The sequence below is a fragment of the Pinus tabuliformis genome, chromosome Q (assembly GCF_031772625.1).
Source record: "Pinus tabuliformis cultivar Carrire ecotype Pingquan chromosome Q, CPIR1, whole genome shotgun sequence".
In the NCBI taxonomy this organism is placed as follows: Eukaryota; Viridiplantae; Streptophyta; class Pinopsida; order Pinales; family Pinaceae; genus Pinus; species Pinus tabuliformis.
The window spans coordinates 263,810,595-263,831,691 of NC_142296.1; the positions used below are offsets into that span (position 1 = coordinate 263,810,595).

At 36.4% G+C, this 21,097-nt stretch overlaps 1 protein-coding gene across 1 annotated transcript; it reads left to right on the forward strand.

The window, feature by feature from the left end:
- The first annotated feature begins 3,237 nt into the window (after positions 1–3,237).
- LOC149219188 (uncharacterized) lies at positions 3,238–4,275 on the forward strand. The gene has a single exon (XM_089382541.1). It carries the CDS (start codon positions 3,398–3,400, stop codon positions 4,256–4,258), a length of 861 nt encoding a protein of 286 aa, XP_089238667.1. The 5' UTR covers positions 3,238–3,397; the 3' UTR covers positions 4,259–4,275.
- The last annotated feature ends 16,822 nt before the right edge of the window (positions 4,276–21,097 follow it).

A 21,097-nucleotide genomic window follows, 5' to 3' on the forward strand; every position in this document is an offset into this window, starting at 1 on the left:
TGGTGCTCAACATGGTTGCTAGTTTCACTTGCATAAAGGAACATGATCCCTTGGCTCACCCTCCATTGCCCTTGGTATTTTGGGTAAACAAAAATCATTGACCCACTCTGGTATATTTTCTTGTTTTGGCTTTCTTCTTGGTCTCTTTATCTCTAGTCTAAGACAATCATCCTACCTTCCTAGTCTCTTCCTTCCTACTCCTTTAACAGGTCAATATTCTTGGTCGACTCCTCGAATTTACTTTCTATCCATGTCTATGAAAAGTTGGTCTATTTCTTGTACTTCTATAACCCCTTCCCCTTAGGAGCATTAGCTTATCATCCTAGTGTCTTCCCTCCCGATGATTTAGAGGTCAGTTGTCTTTATTGGCTTCTTGTGTTCACCTTGCACCTATATCTATGAAAGTATAGTTTCTTTGTCAATCCTTGGTGGTTCTTCCCCCTTGGTTGCACTGCCTCTTGATTCTTGCTATGTGTCTGCTTCCACCCATGCCTTGTATTAGAAATGGTAAGGGTCATTGTGGTTGACATGCACATCGAGTCATTCATGAATTCAGGCGCAATTGAATGCAAAGAAGTTAACAGAAATCTATTGGGAATAGACTTGCAAGGATGAAATAAATATCATTGAAACAAAAGCCAAAGTGGAAAAACAATTCTCTCAAAATGAGGAGTTTGAGGACAACATGAGACACTGGGTGCTTGATACTAGTACCAATCAAAGCCGATACAACAAATATCTCCACATAATTTATCTTTACTAGCAAGTAAAGGCATTTATGGGAAGAGCATTGATGAAGAGAAATAAAATTCAACAAAAAAAATTCTACTTTGCATTGATGCCCTCTAACTACAATTAAAAAGTAAACAACAAGATGTCTTTACTAGCTAAAAAATTGCAAACATGTATTTTCAAGATTTTGAAAAAAAATGAAAAATTAAAAAAAAAATTCAATGAATTGCCCCTTAGGTTAATATGTTCATATTTAAATTCTTTTGTTTTATTTCCATTAATAAATCTACCCATTAAACTGGACATAAATATAGGCATAATAACAATTCTCTTAATAAAAAAAATGTATAACTTATTTTACAACATTATTTTTGACTCTTTAGTAATATGGACAAAAATTATACCCCATTATCACTGATTTGGTTTTCCAATCATAAACTAATAAACAAAAAGATGTAACCCTTTAATTATTAGTTATCATATTAAAAATAATGTTTGGTTGTTCCTTTTTGGGAATATAGTGAAAAATTTGAATTCCGTAACCCAACTATTGTGCTATTGGCAATGACTACATGAGCAGAAGACAAAGACAGAAGTGTCGGTTTGTGGTTTGTAGTGGGTAACGGAGAAGTGTACCTTTTATAAATAATAAGAAACAAAAATAAAAACTATGAATTATAGAGAGGGTAATTTTTAAAGAATTAATAAAATGTATTGGAAATAAATATAGACTATAGATAGGGGTACATTTATAATTATAAAAGAGTTTTAAAGAGTAATTAAAATAATAAAATAGATTTAATAGATCGAATTTAGGAGGAAATTAATTAGGTTATATAAATTATATAGTTGATAAAATATAGAAATATTTATTTCGGGATATAATTTATATTAAAAAATATTTAATTTATAATTTTATTATTATTATTATTAATAATAATATTAATTATAAAAATAGATAATATATGAGTTAAACATATACATATTAAAAAAATAAGTTCTAATGTTAATTCAACTATATAAAATCAAACTTGAAGTTTTTTATATTGTTGTTACTTGTTGCTAATTACAGGTTTGTGCAATATAAAAGTTTATTTCCCTTTTTGCTTTTTAATTTAATTACAGGTTTGTGCAATATAAAGGTTTATCTCCCTTCTTGCTTTTTAATTTAATTAAAAAATTGTTACGTACAAGCGTGCTAAATTTGATTTCTATTTGTTTTTAATATAACTTTGGATTCTTATTATTAACTTATTATTATTTTACTATCCAAAGAAATATTAAAAGCAAATGTCAATACAATTTAAATTTGATTTCTATTTGTTTTTAATATACCTTTGGATTCTTATTATTAACTTATTATTATTTTACTATCCAAAGATATATTAAAAGCAATTGTCAATACAATTTGACACACTTGAATATGACAATTTTTTAATTAAATTAAAAAGCTACAAGAAAAGTAGATCTTACTTTTCTATCTTTACTATTATTAATTCTTTCTTATTGATATTCAATGAAATTCAAATTCACTTAATAATTATTAATAATTAAATTAAACTAAATTAAAAATTTCAAAAATCCTATTCCAAAATAAACACCTCTTAATTATTTAATTATCTATTATTTAATTATTTAAATTATCTACTATTTTTTTCTAATTGCAATTCCATAAATATAATATATAATCCAATTCTTATTGATATTGAATGAAATTCAAATTCACTTAATAATTATTAATAATTAAATTAAACTAAATTAAAAATTTCAAAAGTCCTATTCCAAAATAAACACCTCTTAATTATTTAATTATTTAAATTAATAATTATTTAAATTATCTACTATTTTTTTCTAATTGCAATTCCATAAATATAATATATAATCCAATAAACAACAAAGAAGTTAATTATTTGCTATTTTATCAGATTCCAAAATATTTTCTAGATCTAGAATCAAGAGATCTACATAAATAAAGTAACTGAGTGTGTTATTTAAACTGGTTTTTTGACTATAAATATGGATTAGGGCACTTCGATTCTGCTGGTTACCCATCAAGCTTGTAATTTCAATAAATTCTTGTCGAATTTTAGAAAAATTAGACTAAAAAAAATCACAAGAAAAACTTCCAAAAAAATCCTACTAAAAACAACTCTTAAATTAAACACAACACCTTTTCATGTCAAATATTTTAATGTCAAATATTTTAATGTCGAATATTTTAGAATTATGCAAACCACCCAAAAATTCCAAAAACTGAAAGAATAATACAAAATAGGTGTTATGTAGATTTGAGATTTCACAAACTATATTAGATTAAGCCCACCTACTCCGTAAAAAATTCACACCCTAACATAGACAAATAAGTGCAGACAAATAATGGTGGGTAAGGTCAATGAAAATTGGAATTTCCATAAACAATGAATGGTTCTACCTTTAGTGCTGCTGGGACAAGTTAAAAATGCCAAAAAGTGAAGATGTACAGTCATCCCATCCACACGGACGAAAGGTTGACCAAGCCTACCCCGTTGCTTGATCATTTAATCACCCATAAAATAATCCATCAGGTCACCAGGGAAGTTGATTTAGCAAAATCAGGGGCAGGCAGGGCAACAATTTTTTGAGGGTTCAGGATTTCGGATAGATATCCGCCGTCAAAGCAAAAGCCATGGAGAGAGCGGAAGAGGAGCTCCAGTTGCTGGCCGTCGAGGAAGAGGCCTTCAATACCCTTTTCTGCTCCTCCCGCCGTGACCTGGTGGGCGCTCTCGTTTTCACTCTGCTTCTCCCTCTGGCTTTTGCAACTCTGGTGCTGTGCCTGATGCCCGGCCCTCTGGTGCTTTATAAATCCAATCACGAATTCTTCTATATGATCACTAAACCGGTCGAGTCGGTAACCCTGGAATCGAGGGGCTCTCAACGGCTCCCGATGGCGAACGGAGTTTATGAATTTTGGATGATGTCCACTGCGGCGGTCATGTACACGGCGGCCTCCATCCACACGGCCAACGAAGTTTCCTTTGCGGACACTTTGACCGTCGTTACCAGGTTTTGGAAGCCCCTGGCAGCAACTCTCCTCTGGTTTTTTATAGTCGTCTTGGCCCATACCACGGTCTACATATTGGCCTTCATCCTGGTTATGTGCAGCGTGGGATTCGATAAATATGTGAATTCAAGAGAGTTTCTTTTCAGTTCATTTCCAGTACTCGCCTTCTTCTTCTTTGTCCTTGTGTATATAAACATGATTGCGTACCTGGGCGGCGTTACATCTGTGTTGCAGGAGAAATATTACAGCCCAGCTGCCCTGCGGAAGAGGAGACGCATCATCAAGGAAAAACGGAGAACTGCCTTGTCGCTCTTTATGCTTTACTTCGTATCTAGCCAATGCGCTGGACTTTTTTGGTATGCAGCCACCGAACTAGAGAGTCTCGGGGGCGCGTGGATAGTGACGAGGGCGGTGCGTGCGACATTCCTTGGTGGGTTGCTGTGCTTGGTTATGTTTTGGGGTTTGGTGATACAGACCGGGCTGTAGTTGGTAGGGAAATGGTATTGGTATTTTAAATAAATAGTTTTGAGGTTGTGGTCCAATAATTAGATTGGAAGGCTTAGTTTTTACGGATTATGGATATCATTCTGGACAAGATTATATACCTGAGGGTTACTCCAGGTACAATATTTTCAGTTGAATAAAAAAATTTACTCATACACGATTATGTATGTTATGAGAACTGCTCCAAATAAGAGATATCTTTAGTTATAAAAATAAAGAACAATATTTTATTTTAGAATATGAAATGATATTTTGAAGTTCACGTTACTAAAAATAGTCTATAAGATCATCAGTTCTTATTTTTAACTTTTTGCAATTCAATCTTTTTATTATTCAAATTGATGATGAGTTGGCCTAACTTTCCGACAATCCCCTCACTGAAAAGACAATGTCAACACACTATGCTAACATATTCTCATAACTTTCTCTGATGTCTTTGAATGCATCACATTCCAAAATAAAATGCTTTTCCAATTCCACTGCCTAGATATGCAAAATGTACATACCCTTTCTTCCCAAGCTTTTCTAAGCCTTTTTCACCGCTCTATTTCACACCAAAATTGATGCGAGTTGGTTTTTAATTAAGCAATAAAAACTTTAGAAAAAAATTTGAAATATCAACTAATCAACTAATGAAAAAACAATCAACAAACTAATGAAGAAAAATAAATTAAATAAATATTATCTCTCTGCAAAACTGAGATTCAGGCCCGGTCCTCCAGAATGCAGGTTGTTTTCTGTGTGTTTGGCAATTAAAAGCAGTTTTTTCACAACAGTCGTCAATGCGAATAAGTCATGTTTACTGAAATTTTTGCCTAGAGAGTGAAACCCAATCGATTTCAAATCTGAACTCAGAAGTCATTGGAAGTCCGGTTCACTGTGTCCATTTCGTTTACGTTTTCGACTTTAAAATAAATTAATATTAATATTGAACTGTAATAATAAATCTAAAGTTAAGAATATTCTACTCAATTTACTTTTGATGCTTTTTCGTGAACCCCATAAAAGAATTTATTTATTTATATTTTATTTAAATATAATTTATTTTCGAAATTTGTTATCATAATTTATAATTTTTTATATATGGCCTGTATATTAAAATAAATGAAATAACACAGAATTTTATTTATTCAAATTACGGTAAAATTATTAAATAAATAATATAATTTAAAAAAATTTATATGAATATTTTAAAAAATATAACTTTTTAAACAAGTGAAAACAAATACAATGTTGTCTACCAATCCCATAAATAAACAAATACAATGTTGTCTACCAATCCCATAAATTCCCCTGGGTAGACGATTTTTTTTGTCTGTAATTTCTTTTCTTCAAAAAAATCAGAACCGCTGGAGTGTTTGAATCTTTTGTGTATTGTGGAATAAATTCAACCCTATCAAAAACTCTCAAGACTCTCAGCACACTTAAAATTCTGAAATTTGAACCTAGATGATCTTTTTTTCCTGTTTTTATGCGGCCTTCAGGGTCCAACTCATGTATATTCTTTACACTAATCTGGACTCATATATGGTTTATCGATCTGGCAGTATCACCACTCTGATATGATCAATGATGACCCAGGTTCATGCTGCGGCCTCCGGGGTCCTTCATATGCAATTTTCTCGGTCCTCCTCATGGGGATACAAATGTTTTTTAAAATTCTCCTGTCTATCTGGAAAATGTCTCCACTGAGACACCTGTAATACTGATCATTATATAAACTTAATATAATCTATTTTGATTTTTTCTTCTGAAAAAAAAACCTAGATTTTCAAAAAAAAAATGCTAAATTTTCTCATAATATTGTGAAAATTTCCATTATTTTTGAAACTAATTTATAAGCTTTTTAAACTATACTAACACAAATCCCACACTAGAGAAAGCTAAACCTTCAATACCAAAGTATAAAATGTTAAGAAAAGTGAATATGCCAAAACAGACGTGCCAACAATTTGAATGGAGTACTTCACAGGTGGACACATGCCTTTAGTTATTTCGATTTCCAGATTCCGCTCAACCAACAAATCCCACAAATTGAGGAACTAGGGCAAGGAGTCAACCACATAAAAGCCAATGAAAATATTGGTAACTTTGTGTTTTTATAAATATGTTCAAATAATTTATTGGTTTTATCTGATGAAAATTGTGAATTTTTAAAGTTTAAATTATATTTTTGAATGTATAAATAAATTCAAACACTTGAATTGTAGAAATTACAAAACTAACATTTATTATTTTAAAATATTTCTTTAAATTTTACATAAAATCTATATATATATATAATTTTCTCATAACCATAAAAATTGATATAAAAGTAACCCAGCAACACGACACAGACCAAAACGCAGCTACAACTGCCACATTAAACTAACAAACCTCAAAACGGAGAGTGGGATGTCCGACTCTAGCTGCGCATCCATATTTTATAAAAAAAAATTGAGATGGTTACATCAATTAAAATATTGAATCTTCTAGGCCGTGCTGCCCCTTTAATTTTGAATAAGCTAAGGCAGTGTGCAGAGGCAATGTTGATTGTTCGAATCTAAACAAGTTAAGGTTGTGCTAATTGTGTTAGTAATTTTTAAACGTGATGAAACAATTATTTCTAATCTATTCTCTTTTAATTATTTCCCCAAAAAAAATATTGATGGTTTTGTAAATATATTTTACAATGGGTATTTTTATTTTCTCTTTTGTACCTGTATACAATTACTATTGATGTCCATATAAAAATAATTCCATCTACCCAGGTACATGAGTACCATTTGTTGCACTGGCTAGTACTCTAGTAATCTTTTTCACCTACATGGTTCATCAACTTGGTCTCTTACATTTCAAATCCATTTTACATTTCAACTTCCTCGATTACATATCAAGCTTAGATATGAGTATATGACCATCATATGTACCTAGTGGATAATTCCACAACTTGATGCCACATTTTTTCTATACCAAAAAGGAATAAACACTAGGAGTACACCCTCATATCTACCCACTGGTTAATTCCACAAATTGATGTCACATCCTCATATTTACCTCATGGTTAATTCCACAAATTGATGTCACACCTTTTCCTACCTAAAATGGATAAATGTGCTACTTTTCTGACTCAACAAAGCTTACATCTCAAACTGCTAAATCAACTTTAAAATACAATCGATCATACACTCCTTACAACACAAATGTCTCCTTACAACAATATCAATTTAGATATACCAAACACAAAGGTTAATAATATTCATATGTGACAATTATCTGCCCAAATATATAAGTTCATTTAAACTTCATCACATTGCATTACTTTCTAGTGAACTTTTACCTCCTCCTTTATAATTTTTGCACATTGTTGGTGCCTTCATGAACCCTTTTTGTCTTCATTATCCTTACACCACAAGAAATCTGCTCGTTGACTGCTCCACAGGGAATCTGTTTCACGCAAGGTTACATACACCTCTGCGCTCCAGCTGCTATGCTAGCAAAATTTTGATGCAGTTGTTTCTGAAAATTTTCTTGGTTGCTCCCACTCTACACAATTTCACATTGCAAGAAAAGCAATTTATCTTGATTACTATCCTTGCACACACTCCGAACCTAACCCCTGGAAACATTCCAACTTAGTTCCACATATAGCATATCACTCTTGCCAAAAATGTTCAACAGTTGTGCTACAACACTTGCTTGACAATGCTTTTTCAAACACTTATCCTCAAAATCTCTTTGAACGAGCTGAGGGTTCTCTTTGCAAGTTTGCATAGATCAATTATTTGTGCACGACCCCTTCACACACAACACTTTACAATATTTCCACACACACTGCAACTCATACCCACACGCCTCTCGCTCCTGCTTCAATATGGACTGACTTCCGCTCGCACAACCCCAAACCGGGCTTACAACTCACAGTTCCTTTGTATTACACTTAGTAGCACAACACAACCCATGGAGAAATTAAATTCAGACCCACATGGCTCCTCATTCACAGTTCCAACAATGTGGATTACTTAACATATAACGCTTCTCAATAATCTCACTTAACAGATAACGCTTCAACATGGCTTTTGTACAACTCTTAATTCAATTCTAGGCTCCTACTAAACTGCACTCAACTTGCTGACTCGCACAGGAAAATGAATGTTGGTTACTCGATGCTCAACGCCGGTCCACATTCATGCTGTTTGCTCATGTTTGACCTAGCCCCTAACAATCTGCTTAGACATTTCAATTTTTCAAGTTTCAAAGCGCCGGCTTTCATGAATACCCTGACATCAGCATTCCTGCTGGTTTTTCATGCTTGAGCTGGCCCGTAATAGCCTGCTTAAGACAAGCACGAAATGAGCAGGCATTTAACCAGGGCACCAGTCTGCCTCAGTGAGTGCACGGTAAAAGGTTTCTACTTTTAATTTTGAATGTGTATCTGCCACTCTTTTTCTGATACTCTAAATGGCATTCTTATTGTTGCTCCTATAACACCTCCGGGCTCAACATAATCCTCTGCGTATCCATCAAGAATGTTCTTGCAGCAGGGTCCAGTGATACAAATAATATGGCTAGCTTCGGTTCGAGTCCTTCCCTCCTTGAGAAGGACGGATCTATGGATGTTTTGTATGATTACATTGGGTTTATTTTGGTAGTATTTTTGGTGAAATTTCTGTTGACACCTAATCTTCATGATTGGGGAATTTGTAAAATAAATAAATCAGGAATGTGAACAGTCATCGGAAGATGAACTGAACAATCAGTCCTAATGTATAAAACAATAACATATCTATGGAATAAACACCAATCAGTTTTTCTGCCCTTGGAGAGTTACTGCACATGGTATCAGAGCCAACTCCTTTCTTTAGCTCTTGTGCCTTGTAACTCCCTTGTCTCACTAAATACCTGCGCTCTGCTCCATATTCCATTACCTGCGCCCTGCTCCATACAGTACGCTGCCCATATATTCGTTGGTGTCAGTTGCCTGACATTTTCTCTCAATAAACCGCCCTCCAACCGTTATGCTTGGTAAATATCGCTAGCTGGCCTCCCTTCATACACTGCTGCTCTTTCCACGCTGATCACCAAACCAAAAAAAAAAAAACCTATGTTGCTGCTCTTCCCATAATTGTCACCACATTGTTGTATTAGCGCTCCATTGCCAGACCTGTTGCACGCCAGCCGGCCTCCCTTTCGGATGTTGTCGGCTTTAGCTAGCATGCCCACAGAGATTTGCACCCATTCAGACACATTATGATGAGAAGACACAGGGAAACCTGCTACGAGCCTAAGCAGCATTGAAAATGCCAATTTCGAATTTATGATGGTGGTTTTGCCTTCAATGGCTGAACTGAATTGACAGAGATTATTCAATAGGTTTGATTCATCCAAATCAGTGAGTATTGAGATATAGGCGAAGGGAAGGTTGTCGCTGTTGGTGTCCACGCTCAATCTTTGTATGAAATCCTTGAAGACTCGTGCTTTTCACAGAGCAGGTTCATGGAACCAGTGCGTATCATGATCGCATCAATATAAAGGTCGAGACTGATTTGTACCTCTGCATATTGTGGGAACGCCATTGTTGTGTGGCTAAACGAGATAAGGCGCATCCAAAGAGGCCGAGCTCCCGAAGGAAGAAGCACTGCCACTGCACAATATTAAGAGATCACGCACCGCTGCTCCTCAAAGAAATCATCACGCCTGCATGCTTCATTGTTTGGTAATGTAATATGTAATATTTTGTAATGGGCGTATATTACATGTGAAATGTAATGGGCATATATTACATTTAAAGGGTTGAAGTAATATGTAAAAGCGTTGAAGTAATATGTAATATTTTGTAATGGACATATATTACATTTAAAAGGTTGAAGTGATATGTAATACGTAATATTTGAAATGCTGGATGCTTTTTCTATCAAACATTGGAGGGATTTGAAGAAAATATGTTGCATAAAGTTGTAGCTTGAAGTATTGATATACATATTGGTATATGAGGAAGAGATTTGAAATCTTTTGAGAATGCCCTTTTGAGTACAATTTCACTGTATATCAGCAGAAGTATTTTTTTTTATAGAATGCATTCAATCATCTCTATGGTAGGAAAAGTTCTCACTGGCAAGGAGAACTATCCTGAATGGTCCCGGATGATAAAACACACCTTCATCTTCAATGAGTTGTGGAAGGGAGTGTGTGTCGGAGAAGGAGACAATGACCCAGTACAGCCTACATCAGACAAAGAGCTCGTCATTTGGGATAACAAGAACATCAAAGCATATGCATTAATCGCACCATCTGTAAATGAAGAAGTAAGTCGCCATATTTCATCATATTCAACTGCCTTTGAAGCTTTACAAAAGCTCAAAGAACTCTATGACTCACATTCTGCACTTGAAGTTGTTCAGCTCATGATTAAACTCTTCACTCTTGAACTGAAAAATAATGATCCTCTTGCTCTTGCATCTGAAGTAAAATCCATAATGCATGATATCAAATCCACTAAGGTTGAGCTGGATATCCCTCTTATTGTTTTTCTCAAGGCACTCTATCCTACCTACTCCAATTATCTTGAGTCTTTACAAGCAAATAGAAATCTTAAAGATATAACCTTTGACTCTCTTGTGAAAAAGTTTGCTGAAAGAGAGAAAGCCTTTGGAAAGAAGACAGTCCTTGAATCTTTTGAAGAGACTGTTTGCCTTGCTCATAAAGAAAAGCATCCTGCTCAAGATTCTACAAGAGGAAGAGGTGGACGAAGAGGAAGAGGAAGATACTTCAGAGGCAGGGGGGCAGACATTCTCAAGGAGAAAAAGAAGATCTGCATTGCATTTGCTGCAAACGAAATGGATCACATGATGCTTCTACATGCAAGCTACCATGGGACAAAATTGAGCAGAAAAGAAACCAGCAGAAAGGTAAAACTGATGATACAGACAAAGGTAAAGCACCTGAATCTGCTCAATATATTGAGGCACAATGTAACATTGGAGTAAATGAAGATTTGTTTAATGCTTCACTTGCTTCTTCGAAAAATGATTGGTTGCTTGATTCAGGAGCAACCTGTCATATGACTCATAGGAAATATTTTTTTGAAGATTTCACTGACAATGTTGATGGAGCAGTATACTTTGCAGATCAGTCAAAAATCAAGCCATCAGGGCTTGGCACAATCAGGCTTAAACTGCCTGGTCTTCCAGACTTTCTTCTGAATCATGTTCTATATCTCCCACAGCTCAATAGAAAATTGCTATCCTTGGTCCACATCCGCGAGCAAGGTCACTCCATTCATATGTTTGATGGCAAGCTTGAGGTAAGAAAAGCATCTGACCACTCACTTGTCATGAGGGGAATAGAAGAAGAAAGACTTCTCAAACTGCAAGGAACCTCTGCTCATGCACAACATTTCTCATATATTTCTCATCATGAAGAAGGTACACTTCCATCAAGTTTATTATGGCATGCTAGATTTGGACATTTAAACTATGACAGTCTCCGCTTATTGAAGAAAAATGGTGTTGCTGGTTTGCCTACAATTCCTAGGAAACATAAGCAATGTGATGCTTGCATTCTAGGAAAGCATAGCAAATAGTGTTTTCATTATTCACATTCAAGAGCACATAGGAAGCTTGAACTCATTTATTCAGATTTATGTGGTCCAATGCCTGTTCCTTCTGCAAATGGAAATAAATATATCATGACATTTATTGATGATTACACCAGAATGTGTTGGGTTTATTTATTGAAGAACAAATCTGATGCTTTTCAAACATTCAAGAATTTTCATAAATGGATTGAAAATGATGCACAATCTCATATTGGGTCTATTTGCACTGATAATGGAAAAGAATATACATCAAATGAATTTGAAAACTATCTTCGCCAACATGGGATCAAACAGCGAACAACTGTGCCTTATAATCCCCAACAAAATGGTGTAGCTGAAAGAATGAATAGAACAATCTTGAATATGGTACGATCCATGCTTTTCTTCAAAAATGTAAAGATAATGTTTTGGGCTGATGCTATTCTATGTGTTGCATATATAAAGAATAGATGTCCATCTAATGCTATAAGAAACAAGACTCCTTATGAATTGTGGTATGGACATGTTCCTTCGGTAAAACATCTCAGGATCTTTGGTTCCACCTGTTATGATTTGATACCAAAGGTACATAGAAACAAACTTGGTGCTAGAAGTCGTAAGTGTATCTCCCTGGGGTATTCAAACACCTCCAAAGCATACCGTCTCTATGATGAAGTAAATAAAAAGTTTGTTGTATCTAGAGATGTAATTTTTCTTGAATCATCCAAATCTGACAATGTTGTTGAGCGGCAACTTGATCGCTTGGATAGATTCGCAAAAACGAAATCATTTCAAGAATTTGATAATCAGATTCCACATCTTGAAGGGGGGATTCCTATACTAGATCAACATGTGGAATCTTCTTCTGAAGAACAATCTCCCCTGCATGAAACTCCAACAACGGATGATGCTTTAAGTGATGTAATTGATAGAATTGGGAGACTCAATCTTGATTCAGTCCCAACTCAATCAACAGAGCGGCCTGGACCATCTCAGAAAGGTCCCCCAAAGTGGCTGACAAAAACAATTGAAAGTGTTCATCCTGATGAAATTGGAAAAACAGGAACCATAAATTCAAACCGACAAAATGGAGGTGACGTAGATGACTCTAATTCACCTATTGATATGGATGTTACTTATGATTGTGAATTGAACTTGTCTATAGATTTTGAACCAACTTCCTTAAAAGAAGCTACTTCTCATGATGAATGGAAAGAAGCAATGAAAAAGGAGTATGATGCCCTCATAAAGAATGGCACTTGGAAGCTGGTTGATCCTCCATTTGGAATCAAACCAATTGGCTGCAAGTGGGTCTACAAGAACAAATACAAAGCTGATGGCTCACTTGACAAGCACAAAGCTAGGCTTGTGGAAAAAGGCTTTGCACAGAAGGAAGGGGTCGATTATGAGGAAACTTTTGCCCCCACAGCAAAATGGGCCACCATCCGGACACTCTTTGCACTAGCTGCTCAGAACGGTTGGAAAGTCCATCAAATGGATGTAAAAACTGCATTCTTGAATGGAGATCTAAAAGAGAATGTTTTTATGTCCCAGCCTGAAGGATTTGCTGTGAAAGGATATGAACATAAAGTATGCAAACTTGTGAAGTCCTTGTATGGCCTCAAACAAGCACCGCGAGCCTGGTATGAAAAACTAACTGAGCATCTTCTGAAACTCAACTTCAATCATTTTGATCTTGATCATGCAACTTTAATTGTCAAGAAAGTTGGCAAAACAGTTGTGTATCTTGTGGTATATGTAGATGATCTTTTAATGACAGGGAACAATGAAAGCTACATTGCATCCATAAAGAAGGAATTAGGGAAAAGTTTTGAAATGACTGATTTGGGCTATGTTCATTACCATCTTGGCATTGAAGTAACCCAACATCCAAAATCCATATTTCTTTCTCAAAAGAAATACATTAGAGATTTGTTAAACAGATTTGGCATGACAGAGTGCAATCCTCTTTCTACTCCAATGGAACAAAACTTAAAACTCACATCTATTGAAGGAAAGGAATTTGAGGATGCAACAAAGTATAGACAGCTTGTAGGAAGTCTCATCTACCTCACTACTACTAGACCAGACATTTCATTTACTGTTGGAATCCTCTCCAGGTTCATGCAAAAGCCTTGTGAGGGACATTGGTCTGCTGCAAAAAGAGTTCTAAGGTACTTGAAGGGAACTCAAGACCTTGGAATCAAGTATACACAGGTGGACGACTTCAGCTTGATTGGATACTCTGATTCAGACTTCGATGGAGACAAAGAAACTAGGGTATCTACTTCAGGATATGCTATGAGTCTTGGATCAGGAGCTGTCTCCTAGAGATCACGCAAACAATCAGTTCCAGCAGATTCCACAACTGAAGCAGAATACATGGCAGCAGCTCAAGCAACGAAAGAAATTGTGTGGCTCAGGAAAATTCTTGAAGATTTGCAGGTAAAACAAGTACAATCAACTCCACTCATGATTGATAACACCTCTGCAATAAAGTTGGCCAAGAATCCAAAGTTCCATGATCGAACAAAGCATATCAATACTAAATATCATCTGATTCGACATCATGTTGAGGCCAAAACAATCCATCTCCATCATTGTTCCACAAATGAGCAAATTGCAGACATTTTCACCAAAGCACTTGGAAAGGAAAAGCTTGAACGATTCAGAATGATGCTTGGACTCACCAACATCCCTTCAGATTAAGGGGGGGAATGTTGACACCTAATCTTCATGATTGGGGAATTTGTAAAATAAATAAATCAGGAATGTGAACAGTCATCGGAAGATGAACTGAACAATCACTCCTAATGTATAAAACAATAACATACCTATGGAATAAACACCAATCAGTTTTTCTGCCCTTGGAGAGTTACTGCTTGTCCTGACAATTTCTACTACCTTAATGATTTTGGAGTGGTATCTCTCGTTGACTTAAAAGAACTTTGGGAATTTTTAGGCCATGTTAAAACACAAACCCTCAAACTCAGATTGTACCATACAGAATTTTGCAATTGGCCTTCTTCATCAATTTTGTAAAAAAACTTGATTCAACATTTATAGATGCCATCATCACGGAGACATGGGCATAATTAATTAGACATAAATCCCACACTAGTGGTATTCAAACGAGGAGAAGCAATGGTTACCCTAACAGTGAGGAGCTTGCGATCTTGGGATCAATAAGAGGAATAATTTATGTCATCAATTGCTAAGAGAATGGTCCTTCAACCAATTCTGAGAACTTTGACTTAAGCAAACAAAAAAAGTTGCCATGTTTATCTGCAGAATCTTAAGACAACGTATGTAGAATATATTCTTAAGCTGCATATTCATCTGGCGATGAGTTTTGTTTTGTTTTTCTTTTTATTATTATTAATTTATTATCATAAGGTTAGGAATTGCATGCAAAGAGTTGAAGTTGATTATGGAAATATTTGTGTGGAGAATCTTAAGGCAACGTAGGTAGCAATATATTCTTAGTTTAGGTTGCAAATTCATATGGATTTTATTTTTTTAGGGTTAGGAATTACATACATAGGGTTGAGGTTGAGTATAGAGTTGAGGTTAAGTATGGAATGGTCAATTTAAGTTAATTATGTGGTTTAATTTGGTGTTTAATTTGGCATTACATTAATATTCAATGATTATGAAAGAGTTTCATTATCCGTCTATTTTTACCTTGATTATGAAAGGGTTTATTATGTGTATATTTTTTTTTAAAGTTGATTATGAAAGGATTTCATTATTGGTTTGTATTTTTACAATTTTTGGTTAAGATATTAATATTAATGTTAATAAAAGAAAAAGATGTTGTTATAATAATAAAAATAATTTGTAATAATTTTTTGGGTAGTTCAATTGCTAATTGGCATGAAAATGAAGTATTATGTTCTAAGAGGTTCCATGTTCAAAGCCCCTAAGTTTACTCATGGCTTTGTGTTGGGGTTGTGTACTTTTTTTTAACAAGATCGGATATTGGTATTACTTTTGAAAAATAGAATGAGGGAGCAAGCTCTCGTTACAAAATTCTGGAACTATCCCGGAAGAGGAAGAGAGCGAGGGACTTGCTCTACCAAAATCAATTGCTATCCTATTATGATAGATTCCTAGCCTCCCTACTACATCATTCTTATACAATCTAATGAACTGTTGTAATAACAGTTTACATTTAATAATAAAAAATGCTACGTAGATAAGGGACAGATTAGGCTGGTGCTGAGACAACTGAACAACAACAAGGGAGTTCTCAAACAAACTGCGAGCAACAAGAATGTTCTGTAAAAATATGGAACCAACTACTTCTGATTCACTGTAGTCTCCTCTTTGTCTTTATTTCTACTACTTCGATCCACCGAAACTGTGTTTTCTCTAGTTTTATTGGTGGTGATCTCTTTGAGAAAATGTACAGATTTTTCCAGGCGTGCACATCTATTGCTCAGAGCCTCGATTTTAGAACTCTGATCCGTGAGGCATTTCATAAGATATGCATTCTCTATTTTGGCCTGGCAACGAAACTGCTTAACGATCTCCCTTAACTAATTGATTATAAATTTATGAGCTCTGTAGCGAACACATGATTCATTGTTGGAAGAGCACTCTAGGGGATCCATTTTTGCTAGGGGCCAGAGAAGAACATTTACCGCAAAACAACAGATAGTAGAGGAGGAAGGCTTACAATCAGTCCGTGAAGTCCTAATAGATAGGACTGAGGATCGCATAGAGATGCAGAGAGTCTACAAGACACAATAAAACATAACACTTGGGTCGATTCCTAGTCCCAACTAGAAGAGAGAGCAGAGAGGATGAACAAGAGTACACTAGGAAGCGCAACAAGAGGAGATCGAAATAGGGATGTGAGGCTTTGAGATATGAGAGGAGATATAAAAGGAGGAGGGGAGGTAGATTTAGAGAATCAAGGAGTAGGGAGGGAAGCTTCACGAGTAGAATGAGAGGCAGAGATCCAAAAAATTGACTTGGGGCAAAGCCAAGGGGGCGTAGAGGATTTCATTGGGATTTCACTTTTGATAGGGAGGATAATGAGCTAGGATATATGAGACTTCCCATGCCCACGACATGATCACCGGAGTGATGGTTTCGACTTCATAAAAAGGATGATATTTCTCAAAAGATTTATAAGGACTGGTAGACTCGAAAAATGGATCTTCAGGCAGATAAGCACTTCATTTCTTCTCACATGAAAGTGGTGCCCGCGAGGAAGAGAATTTGTAGATTTATGGAATATCTTTGTAGTGTATTTCATCAATTATTTTGACTTCTCCCTGAGGACATAAACACGTGTTGTTTGCATGTTTGTCAGTGACCTTGTTATGCTCTCTTGAAATATGAAAATAAGAGACATTCCCAGAATTTTTAGTTGATGTCAGATGCAAGAAACAATTTGATTGTGTTCAATATTTTTTGGATTTGTTTTAGAAACCATTTGTTGGATTAATAATGAAGAATCCCATATAATGACCGAATTCATATAGTTTCTTTTATTTATAATTTCGGATCTCAGGGGAAACTCATATGCTTTAACTTTATTGTTTGATTCTATACCCAATCCCGATTCAAAAGAGATTGAACTTGCATTTCTTTGTTCAATAATGTGGCCACATGCTCCTTCTTTTCCTAGATTAGATTTTGAAGTTCCATCAAAGAAAAGACATGGACTCTTCAAAGAATTTATCCACAATAGAAAGTCCTTTTCTTTCAATCTAATTTTCCAATCTTTTGGCTTGCTTAGAATAGGAGGAGGATAGTTCCTAACTTGTGGTTTATCCAGGATCAAATTGATCCATGCTTTTTCTTCTTGCTGGAGATTGCTTGGATCCAAATCCTTTGCTCCTTTATCATGTATAAATTCTGAAGTGAGCCCCCAAGCTATGGAAATAATTTTCCTAATTTCAGGCTTTTTATCTCGGAATATTTTCTTATTACGAGCAAGTCATATTTTCCATCAAAGAAAGGAGGGGAGACAACTCCAAAATATTTTTATCAGGTTTGTATTCTTGACAGAATAAGGATAGAATGCTTTCCAATTACCATAGAAGTCTGAGAGGGGTAAATTGAAATTAATGTTGACCTCTAATGGATGAATAAGCTTCAACCAACAATCTTCACTAAAATTGCAATTTAAAAAAATATGATGTATTGTTTCTTCATTTTTATAGCACAATGAGCATCTAGAAGGCCCGTGAATTTATTTTTTCTTGAGATTGTCCGTTGTAAGTATCATGCCTTTGAGAATTGTCCACATAAAGTAGTTGATTTTTGGTAAGATTTCAATTTTCCAGACAAATTTCCAATGAGGAAAAATTTGCAAACCAAGATCTACTTGGAGCTTCACATACCCAGACTTAACTATATACACTTGTTGTAGCGGCTACAACCACCCTACAAAATTTTGCCTTAGCCTATTTTGGAACCTCCTTACCAACCTTACACAGCACTTTGCCTTGCTTTGTCAAGTACTCAAGCTTCAGTGCTTTCCTCGCACAAAGGCAGTCTGTCAATCATAGTTGATCCATTCCCCTCACAGGATGCTCACTTGGACTTGGTCCAACTGTAGGTTGAGCAACTTCCAATTGAAAATTGTGCATTCATATAGGGAAACCAACCTTCCCTATAAGAATTGCGCAGTCCTCTCTAACAGCCTGCTGGGCTCCAGGATTGCACAATCCTTCCAGCCAACCCTCCCAATAGGATTTGCGCAAATTTTCCCAGCAGCAAGTTGTTCAACCCAGGATTTGTGCAAATGTGGGCAGTAGTCAGTTGCCCTGCCCAGAAATTGCGCAATCCCCTTGGGTAGTCAGCCCAGCTCACAGTCAGGAATGCACATTTTTCTCAAGCAGTTGAGCACTAGCATGCATGGACAGTCTAGTTGATTAGTTCCACTCAAGACCAAGGAAACTTGACTTGCATGCATGCATGACTTGATCTTCCTAGAATAGCAAGAGACAACATGAAAAAGGTATCCCATGATTCAGGGAGCTATTTTTAGCAGTCGGGGGTTACATGCAAAGTTGTTTTAGAAGTTTCCCTCTAAGTCTCGCTTTTTCCTAGATTTGTGGCATGCGCGTCATAAGACCAAACTTATTTATTCGACGCATTAGAGCTCATTCATTCACATGGATCTTGGAGCTCTAACATTCCACAGCACATCCAAGACTCTTCGACACATCTGGCTCAGATATTCACGGGTAAGTGGCCTCAACTTTTCTTTTTCAACATTTCTGTTGATTTTTGTGTGTTTGCTTGTATGAGTGTTGTTTTCTTGATTTCTTTGAACACCTGCTATATTTTACATGTATTCTATCTTGTTCTAGCTCTGTTTTAGTTTTCATCACTATCTCATTGCTGTCAAATGCATGAAACTGTTTTGCACGGACGTTCGCTCAATCGGCGAATGACCTCACCCACATGCATGTTGATCTGTTTGTTGAATATTCCATTCATGTTTTGCATGCACTGTTTATCACTTCTGCTATCACTTAGTGTCACCATGCATTTCATCGACTTACTTGCTTTCAATTGCCCATCGGAGAGTCAGGCCAATGTTGTCCCGGGCTCTGCCTTCACCAAGGCTGCATTGCATAATATGGGGAAGGAAGGCTTACCTTCCTCTCCAGATTTGTGTATTCTGGCCCAGCACTGGCCTCCTGGACTGTTTTACGCATTCCTGGAGGACAATGGCTTCTTGGCCCAAGAAATTGCACAAATATGTCCCTGGGCTAGCAGTCCTTCCCAGCTGGGATTGCACATTGCGCAATATGAACAGTCAGCTGCTCAACTGGGTTGTGAATTTCGCAGATCCAGTATCCAGTCCAGCCTCCTAGATATTCCAGAATTCCTTTTGCGCAGTTCTAGCAGCTAGTCACTCAGCCTCCTAGTGAAATTTGTGTAATCTTTCTCATCATTTTCCCAGATATGTGTTGTGTCCTTCCCTGGATTTTCTTTGTTTTCACTCACATGTTTCTTGCCATGCATGCTACTTGTTTCCAGATCTTTCAGGTGTTCATATGTCTCAATGGCTTCCAAGAGAACAGGATCTCAGAACATTCATGGTATGGCAACTAGAGTAGCAGCTGAGCAGGTGTCCTCTGGTTTGCTGATCTATGAAGATACGAACCTGTATCTAGAAAATCACATCAAACTAATGTGGCAAGAGGTGAATGAAACATTCGCAGGTACTTTTGGGGATGACTTTGAATACCGTCAGGTGTACGTGAAATTAATACGTCCGGTTTGTACCGGATTGCATGCAGATAACCCACGTTCCCATGCATGGACATGATTCACTGGATCATCTGTCACATTGACTTCGAGACGATGACCTTGAGCAGTGTCAGTGGGAAGAAGCTTGCAACTTTCTGGGCACGAGATTACGATGAGATGTATTAGATGAATGAGCTCATGACTATCATGACCCCTCCCTTCAGCTTGCCTAACAGTAGAGGCCATGCCAAAGACATTCTGAAGGATTGGGTAAAGGAGCCAGCTCATTTCAGGATGACACCCAATCATATCAATAAGACGAAGATATTGAGGAAGGCATACCAATACTTGGTCATATTCTCATGTCGACTGAGTGGCCAAGCAAGCATTGAGACTTTCCCTCAGAGTTGGGTGGTCGCGCTGGACCAACTGGCTAGAGAAGGAAGACCATGCAACTAGTCTGACATACTGGCTCATCAGCTGAAGGAGCAAGTCATGAAGGCTCGACAGTCACCCGAAGGCATGCATGCAGAGATTTACATGTCCGCCTACATTCTAGATGTATTTTGTGCTCGACATGAGTTCCCGAGCTTAGAGTGGCCATGGTCACTGACAGAGACTATTGTGAACACGTATTTCAAGTTATTGTCCAAGTGCAGCTTCAGAGGAGTGATCATACAATTGTCTAACCATCTTGTCACCCCAGTGTACAGGCTGATATTCGAACAGGATCCACCTAGCATGTTAGAGGAAGTGATGAAGGCATTGTTAGGCATTATAGATTGGTATGCCTCACCGTCCGGCACATTCATTTGAGTGTTCAGTGCTGATAAGCCTCCGCATGTTCTGCCAAAGTTTTCTTTGGATGTGCTTCTCATGCAAGAAGTAGCTTATCATATCTCAATAGGATTGATAGCTCAACTACAGCGGAAGAAGAAGGAACCTTGGCCCACTCTTCCATTGCGGATTGGGTTATATGAGATCCAGAGCATCAAGAAAGTGGATGTCGAAGCTAAACAGATGAAGAAGTACTCGTTCAGCCT